Raw genomic sequence first — 21196 nt, 5'->3', positions numbered from 1 at the left:
TCTTCATAAAAAAATGTCTATTCTATTATTTCCAGGAAAAACAAGCGCCTAGGAGTGGTCTTAAAACGGCTAATGGTGTCTAAGGCCACCTTAGTGTACAAACAGCTATAAGTCGAGGGGGCTTTGCCGGGTACTGAAAAATGTAGTCATAGATGTGGATGTCTGGTCTGAACGACTACGTTTTGCTGACGAGGGAGGGTTGGGAGCTTGCGTTTAATGGAGGAGGGTGTTCCAGATTTAGAAAGGAAAGGAAAGGAACTTTATTGTCTAATATTCTAGCGCCGTAGAGCATTAATCGGGGAAACTCTTTTCTATCGACGGTACGTGGATGACACTTTTTGTTTGTTTCAACTCCCGTCATCCCAACATACGATTCACCATGGAAGCGGAATCAGATCATAAACTGCCCTTTTTAGATATATACGTTGACAACACGGGGCCTACGGTAGTTACTAGAGTATTCCGTAAGAAAACATTCACCGGCTTATTAACCTGTTTTTTTAGCTTTACCTCATTTTCATACAAAGTTGGGCTAGTCAAGACCCTTGTTGATAGAACTCTTATAAGATTTGTAACACCTGGCAAGCGTTTAATGAGGACATTGCGTCACTAACATTCATCCTAAAGAAAAACCTGTATCCATCTAGGCTAATAGAAAGAATCATTAACCGCAGTGTCACACAGCATGTAACAGGCAACTCTGTAAGATCAACTGGTGAACAAGCGCCTAACACCTTTTATTTCAAATTACCCTACATAGGTTATTGTTTTAGCATCGCCCAAAAGCGCATTCGTCGACTTTCAAATTTCTATTGTAATAATGCAAACATTGTGTTAGCGGTTTCCTCTTTCAAAGTAGGTAGCCTCTTTAGTGTGAAAGACCCTATCCCCAATGGACTCCGATCATGTGTGGTTCATAAATTTTCGTGTGCAGGCTGTGCAGCTTGCTATGTCGGTGAGACCACCCAACATTTCAACACACGTGTAAGGGAACAGTTGGAAACGGACAGGGCCTCACACATTTTCAAGCATCTAGAGAGCTCCTTAGCATGTCGCTCTGAATGCTCCCGTGACAATTTTGCCATCATCGATCAGGCATCTTCGCGGTTTGCTCTTAAAATCAAAGAGGCGTTGCACATATTTTGGGACAAACCAACACTTAACGCACAGGTCAAACATGTTAATTTAGAACTTTCTGTTTAATTTTGAATTACTATTGTCTAGTCTTAATTATTGTCATTATCATTATTGTAATTTCTCTAGTATTTATATTTCACTGTAATTTATTGTTCATTTCACACTGACGATGGCACAGGCAACTGCCGAAACATGTCTGTTGTAAAACTCAGGAGTGTCGTGTTTTTCTTAAAAATAAGTTGAAATTAACAAGTTAACGCAAATCAAATAAAATTTTGGGTTGGGTTGAGGAGAGGGGAAAACCGGATTACCCGGCGAAAAACCTTTCAGTGCAGAGTAGAGAACCAACAAACTCAACCCACATATGACGCCGAGTCTGGGAATCGAACCCGGTCCACATTCGTGGGAGGTGAGTGCTCTCACCACTGCACCATCGCCTATTTCCCTTTCGTTAACGGTCGTTGCCATTTGAAACGGTCGATGCCATTTTTTAGCTCTGAATTACACTCGTTAGGTCTAAGAACTCAAAAGGTCGCGGTTACTGGGATTTGTGTCTCGCTGGTCATACGAGTTAGGGTTCGGATTAGGGTTTTGTTTAGGGTGAGGGCTAAGAACCCGAGTTCGAGTTTTGAAATTTTCGGACTCTTTTTTCCCTCCAGTTTTTCTTTCATAAATGCTTTTTTTTCCTTTTTTGTCTTAATTTTTGTTAATATTTTTTCTTAGTTTGTTTCTTTTAATTTTCTTTGAAGTGAAGTGTGTAGTCGACCGTTATAAATGGCATCGACCGTTTCAAATGGCAACGACCGTTCTGAGAAATGGCAACGACCGTTTACGAAAGGGAAATTTGCTGCGCCATCCCTGCACACACAAACAGATACACTCTTTGGGATACACTCTTCAACTGTCACGGTTTTCTTGCCATTTAACCAGAGAGCTAAGTTAACAACATTAGTTAATCCCCTTATCCCTTATCACTTGCGCTTTATAGTTTTTTTCCCCATTCAAATGGCATTTAGTTCAATGTCACTTACATCGGGATAAAACACACGACAGCGAAAAGCAAAATCTTGAATTCGAAGGGCGTGTTCGTTCTCACTTTCATTCTGAGAGTCCAATTAAAATGTTCTTGATATGAGAAAATCGTAAGGTATTTGTATACCAAACCCATAAACTAAAGAACAAGATTGAACGGATTGAATTACAAGGAGTGTCCGTCGGGAGTACTGAGGCTTACGTTCTACCTTCAATTGAGCTAACTGTTTTCCAACTTCACCGATGTCAGATCCAATGTCGGAGAAATTCGCTGCAGAATCTTCAAGTCTTTCAAATCCATCTTCGCACTCAGCGAGTGAACGACCAAAATATTTTAATGAAGCTTCCTTTATTCTGACAAAAAAAAAAACAAAAACGTAATTAAAAAATATAGCTTTGGTAAACTCTTTATCCCTCAGGGCTAAAGCCGGCCGCACACTAGGCGAAAACAGCGCGGCGCTAATTCCGCCTCGAAGAATTCAATCGTACTCAGTGCCGGTGTTGTTCTCCTCACACCTAGCGTTGTTATTGCGCGGCTTACACGAGGTATGAAAGCCTTATTATGCATCGTCTAGGATATTTATAGATAAGATAAAGTATTTTGCATTATTTTGCAGTACTCCTGACCTACCCACTTAGTAAACTGATTCATCATCACTAACTGCACTTTTCACTCTAAAGTGGTGTACGTAATGAAGACAAGAGGTCATCTTTGCCAGCGCTAAGTTCGTTCAATGTTCACACACCAGGCGAAAATTTCGTCAGAAAAGTTCGCGGCGAAGAAAATATCAAACATGTTTGATATTCAGCACTATTTCCGCGGCGGCAAATGCGCATACAAATGAATCCGCATCCCGGGCAAATTCTTCGCTGCGCAATAAGCGCCGCGCTATTTTCGCCTAGGTGCGGCCGGCTCAAGCTCAATAGCAAAGCAAGCATAAGCTCAAACAATGTACACAGACGCATTTATGAGTCTTTTGTTCTAATAAAATGCACTAATTAGTAAAACGTGACGAAGCCTGCGTACGTTGCTTATGCTTGTGCCGCTGATGAAAACTTGCCTAAAGAGATCATACGGTATATGAAAGGGCGAGCAGGTACAAGACATTTGGTTGGTAATATTTAACCAATAAAAGTAGGTTAGAAATACGAGGGCACCCAACGAGAAAATTAAGCCAAAGGCTTTTGAGAGACATTTCTAGGCTCCTTATAATGTATAAAGACTGCCTAAAGAAATGTTTTTATCATTTAGAAGAATTTGATCTTTTCAGATATTTTAGCTGAAAATTGAAGCGCCCGAAAATGTTTGGGAATGATATCTTCATTTCACAAATTTCTAGCTAAACGTTACCTTCTAAGAACCGTTTCAGCCTAACAATTTGCTCATCCGAAACCTCTAGATGACCTTTTTCAGTGCCAAAATTTGCAAAAATATCCCTCCCGAAAACATAAGGGACTACTTTTCCCTGGTTGCGAATCTTTTAGGTGATATTTTAGTAAAGAAATCTGTAGCCTTCTGACAACGTAGAACCAAAAATTCTTAGAACAGTTTGACTCTCCCGAATACATATTTCACCGAAGATTATCGTTGGGTGCTCCTGGGAATATTCAGCATCTCTTACTTGTCTTTGTTTTCCCTTGTGTCTCTCTCTAATTCAGTCATTTGTCTATTTAGCGCGTTTATGGTTTCATCGACGCCATCTGCATCATCGGATTGCAACTTTTTCGTCGTGATTATATCTCGGCCTGTGTTTGTCACTTCAATTAACTCGTTGCTCAGGTCCTCATGGAGAGCGAGTTCAACTTGCTACGAAAAGAAAAAAGGGCGACTTACGCTCATGCTTGGCACACAAAATAAACGTCGCTTACATTAAGCGGTTTCTTAACCTTTCCAAATCTGATTCTGATTTACGTAGTCTTGACCAGATGATGCCGCGCTTACGTGAGAAATGTTCACATACTAGTCGAAAGAAGAAGCACACGACCTTGAAGCGTGTAACTTGCAACCCTCTTTCTTGAAACAAGGCTGGGGATTTTAGGACACCAATTTTATGCCCAAATATGGACAAAAATAAGATCGAAGCTGCACGCGCGGAAAAAATGCACGAGCTACGTTACATCTAAATAAGGATATTTTAAAGTCAAAAAATCATGAGCTTCCGTCGAAAGTGAAAGCAGATCATAGTAGGGGCTGCCCGGCGTCTGTAACCTCTGTGGTTATTCCAGGATGTCAGTACTTTATTTCACTAAAATAAAGCTCAATTCACGCTCTCTGTTTGTATCTATGTATAAAAATCAATGTTGTTGTTGTTGTTGTTGTACTATCTGGCTCCATTCTTATTTGTCCGCACAATATACATATTCGTAGACATTTCAGATTTCAGTACTGACGTCTTGACACTATGATGTGAAACAAATTCGGGACATTGGAGCCACTCCAAGTGCATGTCCTCCATGGAATAATCTTGGAAACTCGTACAGAAACGGCATGATTTCCAACACAAATTTCAGGAAAATGCCACAGCACAACCCTATTCAGAAAAACACATCTTTTGAGCATTTTAAGATTATTGAACTCTCTAAGAATAAGTATATTTTTTTCTATTTTTTAAAAAGTTTTGAGGGTTATTATGTAAAATACCGGAAGCGGCAGGTAATAAAATACTTCACCCTCGTTAAATACAAATATTCATTTATTTTTTCTTTGTAATAAGGAAGCGGATTCCTGTACCTAAAAACGCGAAGTGTTACTCAGGTTATTAATTGGATTTAATCTCGACCGAGTCTTACCATTCTGACCGTTAGCAAGTTTCCACAGACTGCACAAAACTCGAGAACAGAGTTTCTGATCAACGCTGGGACTGAAACGCTTAGTGCACTTAATCCTACAGGTACGATTTGCATGAACAATTGGGCGAGACCTATTGCCCAAAATTGAAAAAGCTCGCCTTTCGATCGGCTTCTTCCACCCGATCGCGGGCTTTCCTTTAAGTTGTCTAACTTCGATCGCATATTACCTCTAATTTATCGGCTCCAGCTTTAATCGCTCCATAGTCTGAATCATCAACTGGGGTGTCATTGAGTTTCTTTGAGGCTTCAGTGACAAGCAAACCAAGAGCTACGGCTTGTTCTCGCCATCGAGTGAGCGTTCCTTCCTTGTCTTTCTTCAAAATGTTCAACAAGGCTGATTCCAATCTGCAATTAATTTTCAAGTCAAGATGTTACAGTGAAATCAGGTCAAAATCTTTTCCTATTTTTTGAATGCTTCTTCCCCAGTTATTAAGATTTAAAAAAAAACTTATTCTTATCCTACATGTTCATTTTGAAGTGTTCATGACAAGTAAAGCAACATTCAAAGGTTCTAAAGTTTCCCTCCACTTTTACAAAAACGACCTTGAAGTTCTTAAGCCAAAATTTACTGAGATCAGCACAAACACCTTCTTAATCACTAACAGGCATGTCGTCCGTAAGTTAGGAGGAAGTTACAAGAAGGTTGTGACCCATCCCATCCGTGTCAGTATTTGGAGCACAACAGAACGTTGTATTATGAACGACAATTCGATGGGTATCGAAACCAGTTGAAGGGATATGCGCTCCACTCGCGAGCCGAGGATTTGATTTCACTCACTCCTTTTGTCTGTTATTAAGGTGGTCATTGACTGCATTCCATCTGGTGTTAAGTGCACTCTTAGTTTTGTCCACTCCATCGATGTCAGTTTTATCCAGATTGCTGTTATCCACAAGGATCTGACTGTCTTTAAGCATGGCCTCGACTTTTGGCTCGTATTGCTGTACCTCACTTAGGAATAGCTGAAGGAGAAATACAATAACAAAATCTAATTGTAAACATATGGTACAATGACAATTATTTAGAGTTGAACAGTGGGAAGAAAACTCTATGTTAAGCTACATTGATTTAATTGGACTGGTTTCTTCGTATTTATTCTCAGGTATCAGTAGGCGAATTGCACCAACCTGGTTATCTTGGATCTGCTCTTGAAGTGCATCAATGTCACCTGAAACTTTCTCCTCACTCTTAATAAGTTTCTCGGATTCTGTGAGCCATTGGTTCATGTTATCACATTTGTCACGCCATGCATCAAATGTCTGGTATTCTTTCTCGATGTCTTGCGTAAATTTCTCAAGCCTAAGCAGAAAAAACAACAGTAAAGGAACTGTCACAGGAAGCAACAGTTTCGTTGAAAGGCATGCCAAGAAATTATGGTGTAACAGCCCGACTTTTAGTTGAAACTTTTGCAATATTGTAGCTTGGTAGCGTCAACTGAGTTGATGTACGAAAATTGACCACTCCAAGTACCTAGGGAGGTCAATTTAGCAATACATTTATAAACTTGGTTGAGACTTTACTGAATAAGTATTCTAATACAGGAGTATTTTGAGAAGTATTTGCGAGCTAAAGAAAAAAAAAAAGAAAACACATGTTGGACGTGCAAACCAAACCAATAAGTCATGGACAATACTTCTATTTCGCAAGTCTGTTGCGTTAAAAATGAATTATCGGTTAATAGCCCTTTTCACGGTTAGTTTTCTCCTTTGCATTACAATATAATCTAGCATGTATGTGAGGCAATTTCGGGCTATTCTGCAGTTTTAACCCGAAATTGCCTCTAATCCACGTCAGATTACATTGTAATGCAAATGAGAAAAACTAACCGTGAAAAGGGCTATTGAGCAACATCTCTTAATTTAATTTATACCTCTGCATGTACGTTATCATGATCATATACTTTAACTTTATTAAGTACCCATTACAATTGTTGACACTTAGGTCCATTTGCGCTATTCTATTTCCTTGTGACTGTAGACTGGTGCCGCTCACCTGCAGCTGTATGTACGCTATTACAGGAAAAAAAAAAACGCAAAAAACCAGAAGTGTATCCGCCTCTGACACACGCGTTCAAAAGGTTGTGCCATAAAGATACACGAGTTTAAATTATCCTCCATCCCTTTTGTGTAGGGAGGCCCGCACCGTTCGTTTATGGATAGCTTCCTTGAATCTCTCGAACCATCCTGGATCGGTGATCAACGTGTTGGTCTCCGTCAGTTAGTGTCAACGTTCTCCGAAGAATCACCTCCAAAGCAACCAAGATATGCCGGTCAAAGAGTAACATTGTGTCTTGTTTTTAGTGGTTTAAATCCAATCAAATAGCAGTCACCACAAAACACAGCGTAATGGTTAAATAGTAACATTACCAGTGGCATTAAAATATCCATTGAGAACTATAGAACAAATACACTTTTCCTAAAGGAAATGGAGTCATTCCCGAAATAAAGATTCATCGAACGTGGCCTGTTGGATAATTTACTCTATTTAATAATTCATGATGGAAAAAAGGCTTTATTAATCAATTCTATTTAATAATTCATGATGGAAAAAAGGCTTTATTAATCAACGTCTGCATGAATTCTAATCACTTTTCATGACCAGCGACAACGTTTTTTATCGCAAGAAATAGTAAAACATTTGCATACGAAAATAATAAAATGATTTACAGAAGGTGTATTGTCTAAAGTTCACCAGAAACCTAGCTACCATTTTTCTTGCCGGGCCTTTAGTGAGACATCATAGACAACAATGGTTTCAGAAATAAATAACGCGATTTAGGGAGAGCTGTCAAATCTGCGCATTGCAACAAATTTCATGGTTAATAATAATATTTTATTTCACTTATAAAGCGCAAATATCAATTGGGTTATTTTCATTTGCGCTCACTTAAAAATTATAATAATTACTAATATACTAATATAAATAATTAAAACAACAGTAAATTTAAAGACTATCAATATAAAAGATAATTAAAATATAACCTTATTAACCTTAGCTATATGTTTAAAAAAGCTTTTTTGAATAAAAATGTTTGGCGCTCTCCTAACGTCAAGAGGCAAATTATTCCATAAATTTGGAGCAGCAACCATAAAAGATCTATCTCCTAATGTCTTATACGTTTTAAAATTAACATACTTAAGTAAGATTCCATTCCAATTGGAAAGTAACCTATATGTACCCTCATTCTTAATATTAATAAGCTCTGTTATATACCCTGGAGCAAAACCCTTAATAGCCTTATATACTAAAAGTAAGATTTGAAATTCTATGCGGAATGTAACAGGCAGCCATTGCAAATTATACGATAATGGTGTTATTCTACAGTACTTAGATTCGTTATATATTAATCTGGCTGCAGCGTTTTGGACCCTTTGAATTTTATGTATTTGATAGGTTGGTAGGCCAAAAAGGCTATTGCAATAGTCTATACGACTACTAACAAAAGCATGAATCAGCTTTTCAGTAGATTCTCTAGACAAGTACTTTCTAAGTTTCCTAATATTATACAAGTAGTAGAATGCTAATGAACAAGTCTTGTTGATATGTGAGTTCATTGACAATGTGGAATCAAACCACATTCCGAAGTTCCTAACAGATGACATAGGTGTTATTTCAAACTGACCAATAGTAATGTTGTTAAGTTGAACTTTGGCGAGCTGTTGTTTGGTGCCAATCACAACTAACTCAGTTTCGTCATCGTTAAGAAGAAGTTTATCAGTAGTCATCCACAATCTGATATCATCAACACATCTTTGCACGACCGCAAAAGCTTCGTCTTGACCAGTCTCATCATTAGGACTAAACGAGACATAGAGCTGTGTATCGTCTATATGGTTGCATTATGTTTCGAAGAAACCTGAATCAAGGTGTCGAATGGCAGAATTTAACTTTGGGGGTTCGATGTCGGCTTTATCACTTTCTTCTAATAGAGTGTCGCGAGCAGTGCTGTTTAAAATGTGAATGAATAGCGTTCTCATTAAACTAGGATGGTCTTGAAAATAGGGAGATGAGGAAAATTAAACGAGTTCATTAGACATTTGGAATACAAATCGAACGTCCGAAAATCATAGTTCAAAGTTAAAAGCATATTTAAAAATGCACTTATACGAAAAGAAAGACTCGAAATAAACTTGCCTGCAAATAGCAAAGGCTAATCTAGGCTGGTAGTGTTTACATTTCTACTGTGGAATAAAATACTACAGAATTCCAAGAAAAAAGTTACTTAAAGAAACATTACAAGGCACCAATTAACAAGAGCGTACTAGAAATAAGAAAGTGAAACATTGTGATCGGTTATATTGTTTAATTTTACACCCGAGTCGCGAAAAAGAATGGCTCTGCTGGGTCAGTCTTGAAAATCTTATGTAATTTTTGCTTCCAGTAGCAGATCGAGTATTATATGAGAACATAGAATCAACTTGACCGAAAAGATCTAGTAAGTTAGGAGTGCACTTTTACTGTGAATATCGTGCGTGAGGAGAAAAATAGATTTTAAATAAAGCAAATCAACCGGAAGAATTCAAGATTAGAGCGTATTTCAATTGCTGCCAATCAGTACAAGCTTTAATTTTTAGTCCGTTCGCTTTTTTCTCCAACCCATGATACAATTCTATTTGGAGGATTCTTTGCACATACCCAACAAGACATCATCTCGAAGCTCTGGGAAATAAATATAAGGATTTGTGCGAGTCTATTCCCTAGAGTCTCGAGATGATGCCTTTTTTTTGGATTGTACTTTAATATATCGAAATTGGTCTTTTAGCCAGTTTCTCTTGGGACCAGAGAAAAAAAAACAACACTTATGCAAAACATTGGAAGGACTAACGAAGAGTATTATAGTCCCAGGCCAAGAGCAAATAACCCAAATGCCTGTGAATTAAGAGTTAGTAAAAGCAGGTATTGTAACAAAATGTATTATTCAAGTTTGACAAAGCGGTAAGGGCAGTCAAGACGTCCTGAACGATAGCCGAACATTTCTTGTTTGTATTTATACCCATCGCCCTCGATAAACAGGCACATATCTTTTAAATAAAGAAAACAATGAATTGTTAAATAAACAAAGGGGGCTCTAAATTCAAATATTACAGATGAACTCATTCGTGACCATTCAAAGTAAAGATCTCTTGGCGCGTATAAAAAGGGAAAGTTATTGTCTAACTGGGTATAAGATTGCCAGACAACTTTGGAGGCTTGCTTTCTTGTCCTTAAAAATGGGTTTTGAAAGGACGCCTTTCGATGTCCAAACTATTAATTAACAATACCAGCTTATGGACGGAGAGAATCAAGTCTTGTCAATGGCTGTGCAACGAGTTGGTACCAGAATATATTCATTTTTACCTATGCTGCAACTGGTCGAGTGTTCGCGAGGCCTGAGCCAAGGATGTCTCTAATCCATTTTCATCGCTTTCCATTATGACATTAAAATGTTGTCACGATTTCATGGTTTTAAGGTGGACCGAGGAGTCGGCGGATGAGTGAAAATTCAAACGCCTCCATAATGGTGAAAGGACTGCAAGTGTCAACGATTCATTGTATACGAACACAATTGCACAAAAAGACCAGTCCTATTTACAAAGGAAACATTCGTGATGTCCTTACAATTAAAAACGTCACAATTGATAAAATAGTAACAGTAGTCCAAAAAATAAAGAAATCAGAAGGACGCGAGCCATCACTACCTCATTGTTTTTGTACTTCGATGCCAGAGGCAATGCACGGCTCTATATGGCTTTATGACCACAGTAGAATAGCCAAAAACTGTCGCGGATATTGTTCATTATGATTGTCAGTAACAGAACGGAGGGTTCAGGATTACATGGTGGAAATAAGGCAGTTTGAAGCGAAAAGTGATTTTAGTAATTAATTTCGCAGTAAGTCGAGTACATTTGTAATCTCTTTGTAATTAATAGCTGGATATTTACTTATTTTATTTCGAGACTTGTTTGGAACTCTAATCATTGTTTCATGTAACATTTGGATGAAATGCTTTTGTTTGGTTAGCAGTTAAAGGCATTCCTGAAAACATTCCCGAATTCAACGGCGATACCGTGAGTTGTGTGACTGTTAACCGCAACGTTTGCAGCAGAGCCTAGGTAAATTCAACGAATTGTACATTGGTATTTTTTTTCAAATTGTCAAATTGTCAAAGACAAACGAAAAAATTTTTAAATTGTCAAAGACAAACGAGTACTTTTACCAACAAAGGAGTTCAGTATTGAATGTACTTTATTAGAATTTATTTTGTACATATTTATTGGGACGCGACCCGCGTAAGGTAACAAAATACCCGATAACATGTTATAAGTCCAAGAGTGGCAGCGGCGCTTTATTCATTGCAAATATATTTTTTATTCGACTGGCCAGCTTTTCTAGTATTCCTTTGTAGCTTTTTGTCGCTTATTTCTTTCCCCGCACTCGTTACTTCAAGCCGAGTGAAACATAAACAGAGGTGCTTAAAGCATCTCGGTAGACCGAGACTCTTTAAAGACATACCTTTTTAAGTTAGCATATAGTTTATGATTATGTTAAATTAATTCAATCCTTTTAATAGGAAAGAATTTTGGAAGTGCTGAAAGTGGTTTGGACCTCCTTGATTCCATCCATCGCGCAAAACATTAAAATTACCTTAGATTCGCGACACGATCAACACAGCTGTCGCGTAAAATGCATTTTCTTTTCCTTTTTTTTTTATTCGAGAAAAAAAGAGGTATACCAAGCAAAAAATGAAATTCGACGAAAGATTTAATTGTGAAGAGGAAGAAAGGATAGCAACTATCTTGTTAGCTAACATATGAGCCTGAAAATGAGAAAAAAAAAGTCACCAACCTTTTCTCGCGCTCAATGACATCAATGTTCAATACATTCCATCGCACCTTTAAGTCAGACATTCGGTCGCGTACATCGTCAACTTGTTCGTTTGTTAAAACTCCGCTTTCCACAGCAGTGGAGCCGAAGGAAAACAGTTGGTCTGCATCTTTGTGCTTGGAACAAGTATCAGTCATTATTTCCTGGAGAAAGAAAAAAACACTGAAGGCGTTCCCTTCCTTTGTCACGGGAAGGAAACGCCTTCTGGATGGAGGAAGGTTGCTCACGACCGCAATGTTCCTATGCAAATACATCATCTACTGGGCATTGAGCCAAAATTCTTTACCAACTTTGCCTTCCTGTGAAATTTAGACTGTTTGTATGTCATTAGTTCAGGTTCTATTTATTTGTTTAAGAATTTTTACTGGTGAAGTTTTAAAGTATCTCAAATATTGCAAAAAAGGTTTTGTGCACTAAGTAGAATTATATGAAAAATAGGAAGAAATGGACAAAATTCTTGAAAAAAAATAGAAGCATATAGAGAACATGCCAGAGGATACGAAACTCGAAACATAACTGTTATATTGTTATACACACTACTATGTCTGAGTAAAACAAACTATGTTAAGAATGATGGGAAGAAATGTGAAAGAAACAACAACAACAACAACAATAACAACAGTAAGGAGAGCTTGCAATGGATTTTTACTTTGATTGCCGATATTTCCTCAGTTTCCTCACCTCGTGGTCCTCTAAGAGGTCCACCACTTTGTCTAGAATGACGCCAGATTTGGACGTGCCGCGAAGTCTGGTAGTGATAGAATGCATCACATCTTTCAAGGCTACTAGTATCGTCCATTTTCGATTTTTCTTATCCCTCATGATACCTTGAAGTATTTCTCTGACACTAAATGACATGACATTGGTTAACTAAAATCGGTCGTCGCAGTTCACATGACTGCGCGATTATGCTGCACAACTGTCCGCTGTATAAAGTGTTACCAAATGCACAGGGGGAGTATAAGTATAAGTTTAATTAACAATTATTCCATGAGCGCTTGTTGGATATGAGATGATAAATAGCCAACGAGGCGCGTAGCGCCGAGTTGGCTATAATCATCTCATATCCAACAAGCGCGAGAGGTATAATTGTTTTATTAAAAACGATCCCCAAAATATAGAAAACTAGACTACAATAAAAATAAAAAGGCATATGCTTGCCGTGTTTGTAGATCATGGTATAATGGCTCATAACCCATGATGGCTTAGCCAATCAAAACTCTCGAATTGCACTATCCAATGATCCAGTTTTTGATAATGTATATTATACTTATACTGATACTCTCAATCTACATTGACAAAGGAATTCGTCCACCTTACCATACAAGATATCATAATTAGAACATTATAAGCAAAATGCCCCTTGCTGAATTATTTGTTACTTATAGTAAAATTATATACACTCTTTTTTTTTTATAAAAATATATTTTATAAGAACATCAAGGCTGAAATTTGCGAAATTTTAAGAATATTTTAAGAATAAGGCCGAGGCTGAGATTTTGAAAAGGATAGACATAATTTTGTTTGTTGAAACATCTGTAAATACAATACAATTTTATGTTTTTGACTTTACCGTATAAAATTATTCCTTTCTCTGAACGGCGAAACTAGCCAACAAAACGAAAAAACCTGCACTAGCTATAGCGATGCGATGGAGCACGTGTAACGCGATACAGATCTAGATACCAAACACTTGTAATTGATACCCCAATAAATTCTACAACGGAAATGTTATAAGCTTTAATTTAAGAATAATACAAGAACATTTTCAGCCTAAAATCGGCAGAAAAATAAGAATATTCAGCCTGGGCCGGAAAAACAACATTCTTATAAAAAGAAAAGAGTGTATATGGGAACGCAGAATACAATAAATACAATACATACTTCATTGACCACTCCCCACAGGGGCTTTTCAGGGTCATTATGAAACATAATCATGACAGAACAGAAAATTTAACAACAACTGTTGAGAATCCCAACTGGCCGGAGACAAGCTAGTTGGCTACTTACAAGTGCAGCTGAGAAGTTGAACCAGGGACTATAAGGAACAAATTCAACAAGTGGTGGGAAGGCAAGCGCCCTAACCACTGTGCCGCACTGCCCGATACACCCTATAGCTACCTTATCTGCTTTTAAAACTATGATTAACATAAAGATGAAACAGAAACGTTTATATGTGTTGAAACAGGTACTATGGATAATTTTAATAAGGACTGGGCTCTGTGCTCGAGTCTTGTGACTTTGTAAAAGCGTTAATTACCTTGCTTTTTTTTTATTAGCTTCACTCCCCCAAAAAACAACAACAAATAATCAAACAAACTAGATGCACGTCACAGAAGGACAACAAATAGATATAAGGACAGGGACACCGCAACAGCACAAGCCAATTACTGCGGACCCAGGGAGTTAACAAAGTAAAACAATTAGCAGACGTGAATCGCTAACAACAATAAATAGGACAGTTAACTGGTCGAACAGAGTAGCATTTGAGACATTGTCTTGAATGTCCTTGGGTTGTCTAGGTCGTTTAATACCGTTTGAGTCTGGCATTCGATTCTTCCACTTGCGGCCTCCAATTAGCATTATTATCATCTTCCTTTCTTGCTGTCAGGTCGGGTGATCTGCTCTCTGGCAACCACGTTTCATAACCCATCTGTAAAAAAAAGTAAATACTGAAATAAAGCTAATAATAAAATAAAAGCAATTATACGACGTGATTACCAACAAGGGAAGCCTAAGAAACTAAACCCTGGTCCAATGGCCTATAGCTACAATAGTTCCACATGTCTACCACAGCTTAGTGTAAGTCATAAGAAACGTCGTATATTTAGCTCACTGGTTTCAGAAGGTATAACTGATCACGGAATTCAATTTTCACAGTTTGACGATAGGAAATCAATTTGAACTCCCTGAAAAACGCAGAACAAAGAAATTAACTCACCTCTCTTCCAATGATTATTTGCTCCTGAAGCCTTTCTTCCGTTTTTCTGAGAGATTTCTCAAATCGGGTGGAACTATCCTGCCATTCTTCCAAAAGCTCGTTTTGATCTTTTTCCAGCTTTGGGATCTTTTTCAAAATTCTACACGATTGAAAATGGACACAAGTGGTGAGACACACAAATGGAAAGGTAGCTCGGTTGTGAATCTAAAAATAAATGGTTTTTATAACAAGTCCTGTGGTCACTGGGGATCAAGAGCTTACATGTTTCATCCGTCACCGTATTTTTTTCTCCTGCCGTTGACATCATCATTATCGTCATCGTTGTCAACGCCATCCTGCTCCTTGCATACGACCGATTCACCGACGGAAAATACGGAAAATTGACCTTCGCACATTTGATGAAAAAAAGACGGGTCGAGACTTGATGATGACCGTTTGCAGCCAATAAACTTAAGGCTCGCTTGACAGATAGTTATCTGCTGATCAATCAATAGCTTTCCTCAAGGCGGTACGTAAAACTTGCAATTAATCAGCGTGGAATATCCAATACCAATACTAAACGAGTTTCCGCAAACTAATTCGATATGGCGAACATTTCCCTACAGGTTAACTAATCAGCTCACAAAAGAAGTTACTACTCTAAGGTCCCTATGAGAGCGTGGCGCAACAAAATGCTGTACACTTACCCATCCATTCGGTCCTTGACCTTCTCAATAATTTCATCCCAGTTGTTCTTACAATTTTCGGAATCCTGCTGAAGGGCTTTGTTTTGCTCCCCAGAGAAGGTCGAGTCTTTACACAGTTTGTATGCTGTGTCTGTAGCTTCAGTAAACCTTGGCTCCAAGTCAGAGAGTCGTTTGGAAAATTGCTGCAGCGATAAATTATAACACATGGAAAAACCGAAACGACGAAAACGATAATACTGAAATGTATAACATCGGAAATGAAGCCATTGGACAAATTCACAACCTTTTCTCATCATTTCTTTTGATGTTGTTTTAACATGCAATTCGATAAAGAGTGAATTCCCCAAAGGAATAAGGTTTGGAGGAGCAAAGGAGGTCCACTGGTTTATTAGATTTGTAACTATTATGAGTTACCCTCGTAAAATAAAGAACCTTTTTTATCTACACATTTTCTTTACACCAGGCTTGGTTTGAAAAGTGCTAGGAGCATAAGCATTATGATAAAAATTATGAGAATAAGGAGGGTTACATACGCAAGCGCTGTGAGCTCGGGTTGTTCACTAGAATTTCCACTAGTACCAAAAACAGCAAATTCGTTGCTTATTTTACGACCAGTTTATATTAACGCGACGCCAGCAGAACCACGCAAAGTGAAAATACCCTGCAGTCTATCCAGCGTTAATTGCGAACCAGCCTTTAGGCAGAGATCTTGTGTCGCGTAGTCAGATTTACCAGGATTTCGAATCAACCGAAGTAACATTTGCGAACTCATTCATACATTAGCCTCCGATTAAAAAAAAAAAAGTCCCCGATGCTTCACCTTTAGAGCTATTTCGTCTGTAATATGAAATGAAGACATTTATAAGCTCGAACACTGCACACTTTTTTCTTTTCTAAGCTTGAAAATATGTTCATAGACCACAATTTAACATTATTTCGTGAGCGGAAATATATTTTCTGGAAATTCTTTAAGTTAAAGTTCCTATCTTAAAGGCGGTTACATGGTATAGAACTCAAGTGCACTTTCAAGACTTGATAAAACACACATTGATTCTGGCTATAGTCTGTGTACCTTCATATCTTCCTTTTGTCGCGATAGCGTATCAAGATCAGTTCCAATGGGATCCATAGATTCCAGTTCTTTATCACGCAACTCGATCCAGTTCTTCACTGCCTGTAAATTAACTCGGCAGGCCGCAAGTTCTCCGGCTTTCTTTTGTTCTTCATCCCATATCTTGTTCTGTATTCTTAAAACAAGAGACGGTAAAGCGGTTCAATGATGTTTACAGGGTAACTTACCAATCACTCCAGGGCTCTAATTTTTTTATTTTTTTGGAGCTGACTTCATGAAAATATTTAAGCCGTCCTGGAGTTATCAGTCCATAGATTATTGCAAAGAAAAAAAGCAAAGTCCCTGTTGCAACCGGATTGTATCTTACACAGGTGCAAATTTGGGGGATCCTTTGGTATTTTAAGTTATATTTTTGGCAATGGCCAAAGCGTCCATGGAATGCTAAAAAAAACCTTGCTTGGTAAATGTTAGCCATAAGTTCCTCAGGCAAAATTCCTCACAATATGGAAAGGCTCCACAAAATTAACTAGTGTTGTTACTGAGGAAACAGTAAAATGAAATTTGGAATGCAAAGGAAGAAACAGAGTCACAAAAACGAGAGATGTGCGTGATAATAAGGAGCGCAAGCGACGTTTCTGAGCCGCCGATGGAAACTGGAAGTGCATACTTCGCATGCCAGGATAGTAGTCCCTCCCATATGTTTTTTGGACTAATTCTCTCCAATAGAGGAAAGAGACTTACCACTATAAATATGGTAGTGTTAAGCTGGGGGTGGCTCCTAACTACCAAACCGTTGCTATGGACCCCTTTATATAGTCATTTCTCGAGTCCCTTTAACTCTACAGTTATCCTTTTTTGCCAAGTGGGTTGTCTTTAACATCTCTTTGTCTGGTTCGACTCATTACCATATGTGGTAAATCACATGACTAATACAGAAAATGCCTAGAAACTCAGCGCGTTAACTATGTTTTTCACAAATTGTTATCGCAACAGTATGAGAACAGTGTAACACAAAATCTATAGTATGATCTTAAAAGAAATAATTTCCCAAAAATATTATGATGTCAAAAGGCCCTCCTTTGATACAAGTTTCAAAACATCACTTCCATTTTTTTGTCCAAATAGAAATTTCATGCTACAGTTTACGAAAAATGATGGGACGGTTTCCATCCGGAGAAAAAGCCCGCCTCTTCCTTTTGTTTTCTGAGAGTTTTTACATGTTTTTACTGAAAGGCAAGGTAGAGGACTGGGATTTGTTGCGCATTCGCCTTCTATTTGAAGTGATGTCAGATTTTCATTGAAAAAGTTACTTCAAAGAGCCATCCATGCAACCTTTTTGTACGGCTCTTGACTAAAAAGCTTCCTTATCAATCAACTATTGTCTTTCTGTAATTAAGGTAAGTTAAAAAGGGAAAAGTTCACTTTCTGTTGCCGTCCGTGGATCAAAACGTCACTTGCTTCGGCTCCCTAATGCTGTAGAGTCACGCAAAACGACTCAAGGTGAAGGAAAAGTGTCGTCCACTTCATGTAAGTTAATTGTGTTTCAGTTAACGAATGCTCCATTTTTTTCAATTCCCGCGTCAATCAATGGTTTCTAACCAGAAAACGTTGTAACTATTTCTTTGCTAACCTTTGTTTTATGGTGTTTTTATCGTGATTAAGTAATTCCCATCTAGCTCTAACGTTATCCATCTTCTCGCTGATGGTATCCTGTTGGTCTTCTGCGATGCCTTTATCACCGACAAGCCCCCCAAAGTCTTCTTCCAGGCCAAGATACCGCTTTTCAAATGCAGGAAGCTCTTGCTCTAGATTCTGCAGCAAAAAAAAAAGAGTGAAAAACGCACGAATTATATTGCCGTAGAGTCACATTATATTAATAAAAATTCGCACAATTCTTTGGGACGTCAAATGAACCACACATTGATTAGCGAAGAGAATGCTCAATAGCCATACTATAGGTTACGTCACTTATTGTCATCAATGTGCCAACCGAAGATCTATTGCCTGTCGAAACAAAGGATGCTTTTGTAATGTGGTTGGCAAAATTTAAATAACAAAATATTTGTTTATAAACAGTGAAATCCGCTTTAGTCTGGTATTTTCTTAGCTAATATAATAATTAAATGCTCGGAGATACCAGGAAGCTGAAGCTACCCTAAAATCTTGAGGCAAATAACGATAGATGAAATGATATGACTTGACACGACATGGTATGACATGACATAATATGATATAGCACGAAAACGCTACCGCAATTTGGACTTCTTTATCCTTCAGGGAGGCAATGGTATCTTCGCTGGAATCTTCCGGTAGTCTTTCTTGTTGGATCTGAAGCCACCTTGGAGTCAAAAGTTACTAGATTATTAAAATCAACACACAAACAGGTGACAGACGCAATCAGAACAGACAAATGAAAATACGATTGAGGAACGAGGATACTTTACTTATCAAGTAAGTCGATCGCTCACAGAGATTCACAATTTGGTAAGCTATGGAAAGCCAAGTAGAATGACTAAAGTCATTAATGCCGGATTTTTCGTTTGACTTTCACTTGACACTCCTGGACCCGCAAGGAGCCAAGCCCTTTCCAGATTGGAACAAGCTACATAAGAGAATATCCTCGGGTAGGGCACTAAACCTCTAGACGGAGTTCCACAAACAGCCACATCCTTCATATATACTGTTTTCCGGGACAATCGTCCTGAAGCCAACCTTCATCAAGCAGGCCCGTGCAGAGTAAAAGTGATAGCAATCTCAAATGTCCGTCTTCGGTATCCTTTTATCAGCTAAATGAACAAGGGCTACTTACTCGTTGATGTCATTTGCCTCTCTCTTCCAGTCGTCAAGTTTTCCCTCAAAAAATCCAGGATCCACTCCATGCTCTGCAACATCCTCTTCCACGGATAAAACCATTTCATCGATCACAGGACTGCTCGATTCCAGCTCGATAACTTCTACACGGGGTGCAGGTATGATGAAAGGGATAGCTTTCATCTAAAAGATAATTTTCAGAGAGAATAGTGATTAAAAAACCAAAAAATCATGGAATAATTTCATTCACGGAACGCTTTCAATTGCAAAGATATGGTGGAAAAGTTGCTCAGCAGCTATGTTGTAGTGAAGGGTGGGCGAACAGGTGATGATAATTACCTAGTATCATGTGCAACCTTCTGAAGCTGATTATGAGTAGCGTTGTCATGCATTCTTACCTTTTCTTCCTCTTCGCGTTTCTTTTTCTCTTCATTTTCCTTTCTCTTGCGCTGTTTCTCTTCCTCTCTACGTTTCCTGTCCTCTTCCTTTTTCTTTCGTTCCTCCTCTCTTTGCTTTCGCTTTTCCTCTTCTCTCCTCTTTCTTTCGTCTTCCTCCCTTTGCCATCGTTCTTCCTCTTCTTTTCTTCGTCGTTCGTTCTCCTCCTTCCGTTTCTTTGCCTCCTCTTCTCTTTTTCTCCATTCCTCTTCGTCCTTCTGTCTCCTCTCCTCTTCTTGCTTCCTGCGCTCGTCTTCCTCCTTCCGTCTTCTCATTTCCTCTTCTCTTTCCCTTTTTTCTTCTTCCTCTTTACGATGTCTCTCTTCGTCTTCTTTTCTTTTCCTTTCCTCTTCTTCGCGTCGCTTCATCTCCAATTCCAGTAATATCCTTTGTTCCTCTTCTTCCTTCAGCAATCTTTCTTCCTCTTCCCTTCTTCGTCTTTCTTCTAGTTCCCTTTGCAACCTCAGTTCTTCCTCTTTCCTTTTTCGCTCCTCCTCTTCCTTCTTCTTTCGCTTTTCTACTTCAAGAAGCTTCCTTTCTTCATTCAATCGTCTCTGTATGTCTTCTTCCTCTAATCTTTTTCGCTCTTCTTCCAGCTTTCTTTGTTCATCTTCTAATATTTTGAGCCTCCCTTTAATTCTATGAAATGTAAAAAACAAATGCCGAACAATCAAGAATAACACAAAGAGTCGCGCCTCATTCGTCAAAACCCGGTGACCACCAACATTTCCAGTTTTGCTCTCTTAGGCACTTCAAACAAAATGTGATTTTTGTTGGACGATCGAAGGGAACAGTGTTTGCAAGGTACTGAGACAAGGGAAATAACTAGACATTAAGGGCATTTCTCACTTAATATTATTACCTGTCGTGTCTAGATGTAGCGGACGCGTATAAACTGTCCCATCTCTCATGTAAAGATTGCATTTTTTTCTGCAGCTTGACTCGTTCCTCCAGTCCGATACAAGGATCAGTGGTGAGCTGGTTACCAAAGTCTGTCACTTCTGCGAACCTTGGCTGCTCGCGAAGAAGATCGGCGATCATACACTGTCAAATATTAAAATTCAGATGAACTGACTAAGCGAATCCTTACGAACCATGCAAAAAGCAAATTTTTATAGCGCAGGTTAACAGCTAATGTTTAATAGCATAACTAAAACGTCAGCCGAAGATCAAACTCAGAGTGAAGCCCTTGATTTAATCAATTTTTGGTTTTTCTGAGTGAAGAATTAATTTATGTTCAAACTAACCTGGGCGTCTTCACTTTGTCCCTTTACATAGTTGATATCATATCCTATTGGTTCATAGGAGTCCACCACTGTCTCGTTCTTCACCAGCCATGACTCAAAGGGCTCCATTTTCTCCGCCCATGC

The 21196-nt window shown here is 38.4% G+C and overlaps 1 protein-coding gene across 2 annotated transcripts in view; it reads right to left on the bottom strand.

The window, feature by feature from the left end:
• LOC137988307 (utrophin-like) overlaps nt 1-21196 on the bottom strand; it is a 106609-nt gene that overhangs the window by 11957 nt on the left and 73456 nt on the right. For both annotated transcript variants that reach the window (XM_068834341.1, XM_068834340.1), the window contains exons 48-64: nt 21074-21196; nt 20689-20870; nt 19790-20465; nt 19390-19574; nt 18831-18918; nt 18211-18392; nt 16581-16755; nt 15509-15690; nt 14823-14961; nt 14416-14534; nt 12563-12728; nt 11843-12024; nt 6145-6316; nt 5798-5979; nt 5187-5364; nt 3792-3976; nt 2379-2523 (exon numbers count right to left, since the gene is read on the bottom strand). The exon at nt 21074-21196 is cut by the window's right edge and continues 52 nt beyond it. In XM_068834341.1, the coding sequence (XP_068690442.1) occupies nt 2379-2523; nt 3792-3976; nt 5187-5364; nt 5798-5979; nt 6145-6316; nt 11843-12024; nt 12563-12728; nt 14416-14534; nt 14823-14961; nt 15509-15690; nt 16581-16755; nt 18211-18392; nt 18831-18918; nt 19390-19574; nt 19790-20465; nt 20689-20870; nt 21074-21196 (3261 nt within the window). The remainder of the gene's footprint in view (nt 1-2378; nt 2524-3791; nt 3977-5186; nt 5365-5797; nt 5980-6144; nt 6317-11842; nt 12025-12562; nt 12729-14415; nt 14535-14822; nt 14962-15508; nt 15691-16580; nt 16756-18210; nt 18393-18830; nt 18919-19389; nt 19575-19789; nt 20466-20688; nt 20871-21073) is intronic.

The sequence above is a fragment of the Montipora foliosa genome, unplaced genomic scaffold, assembly GCF_036669935.1.
Source record: "Montipora foliosa isolate CH-2021 unplaced genomic scaffold, ASM3666993v2 scaffold_413, whole genome shotgun sequence".
In the NCBI taxonomy this organism is placed as follows: Eukaryota; Metazoa; Cnidaria; class Anthozoa; order Scleractinia; family Acroporidae; genus Montipora; species Montipora foliosa.
The sequence above is the reverse complement of the archived record's forward strand: the minus strand, read 5'-3'. Positions and strand labels throughout refer to the sequence as shown.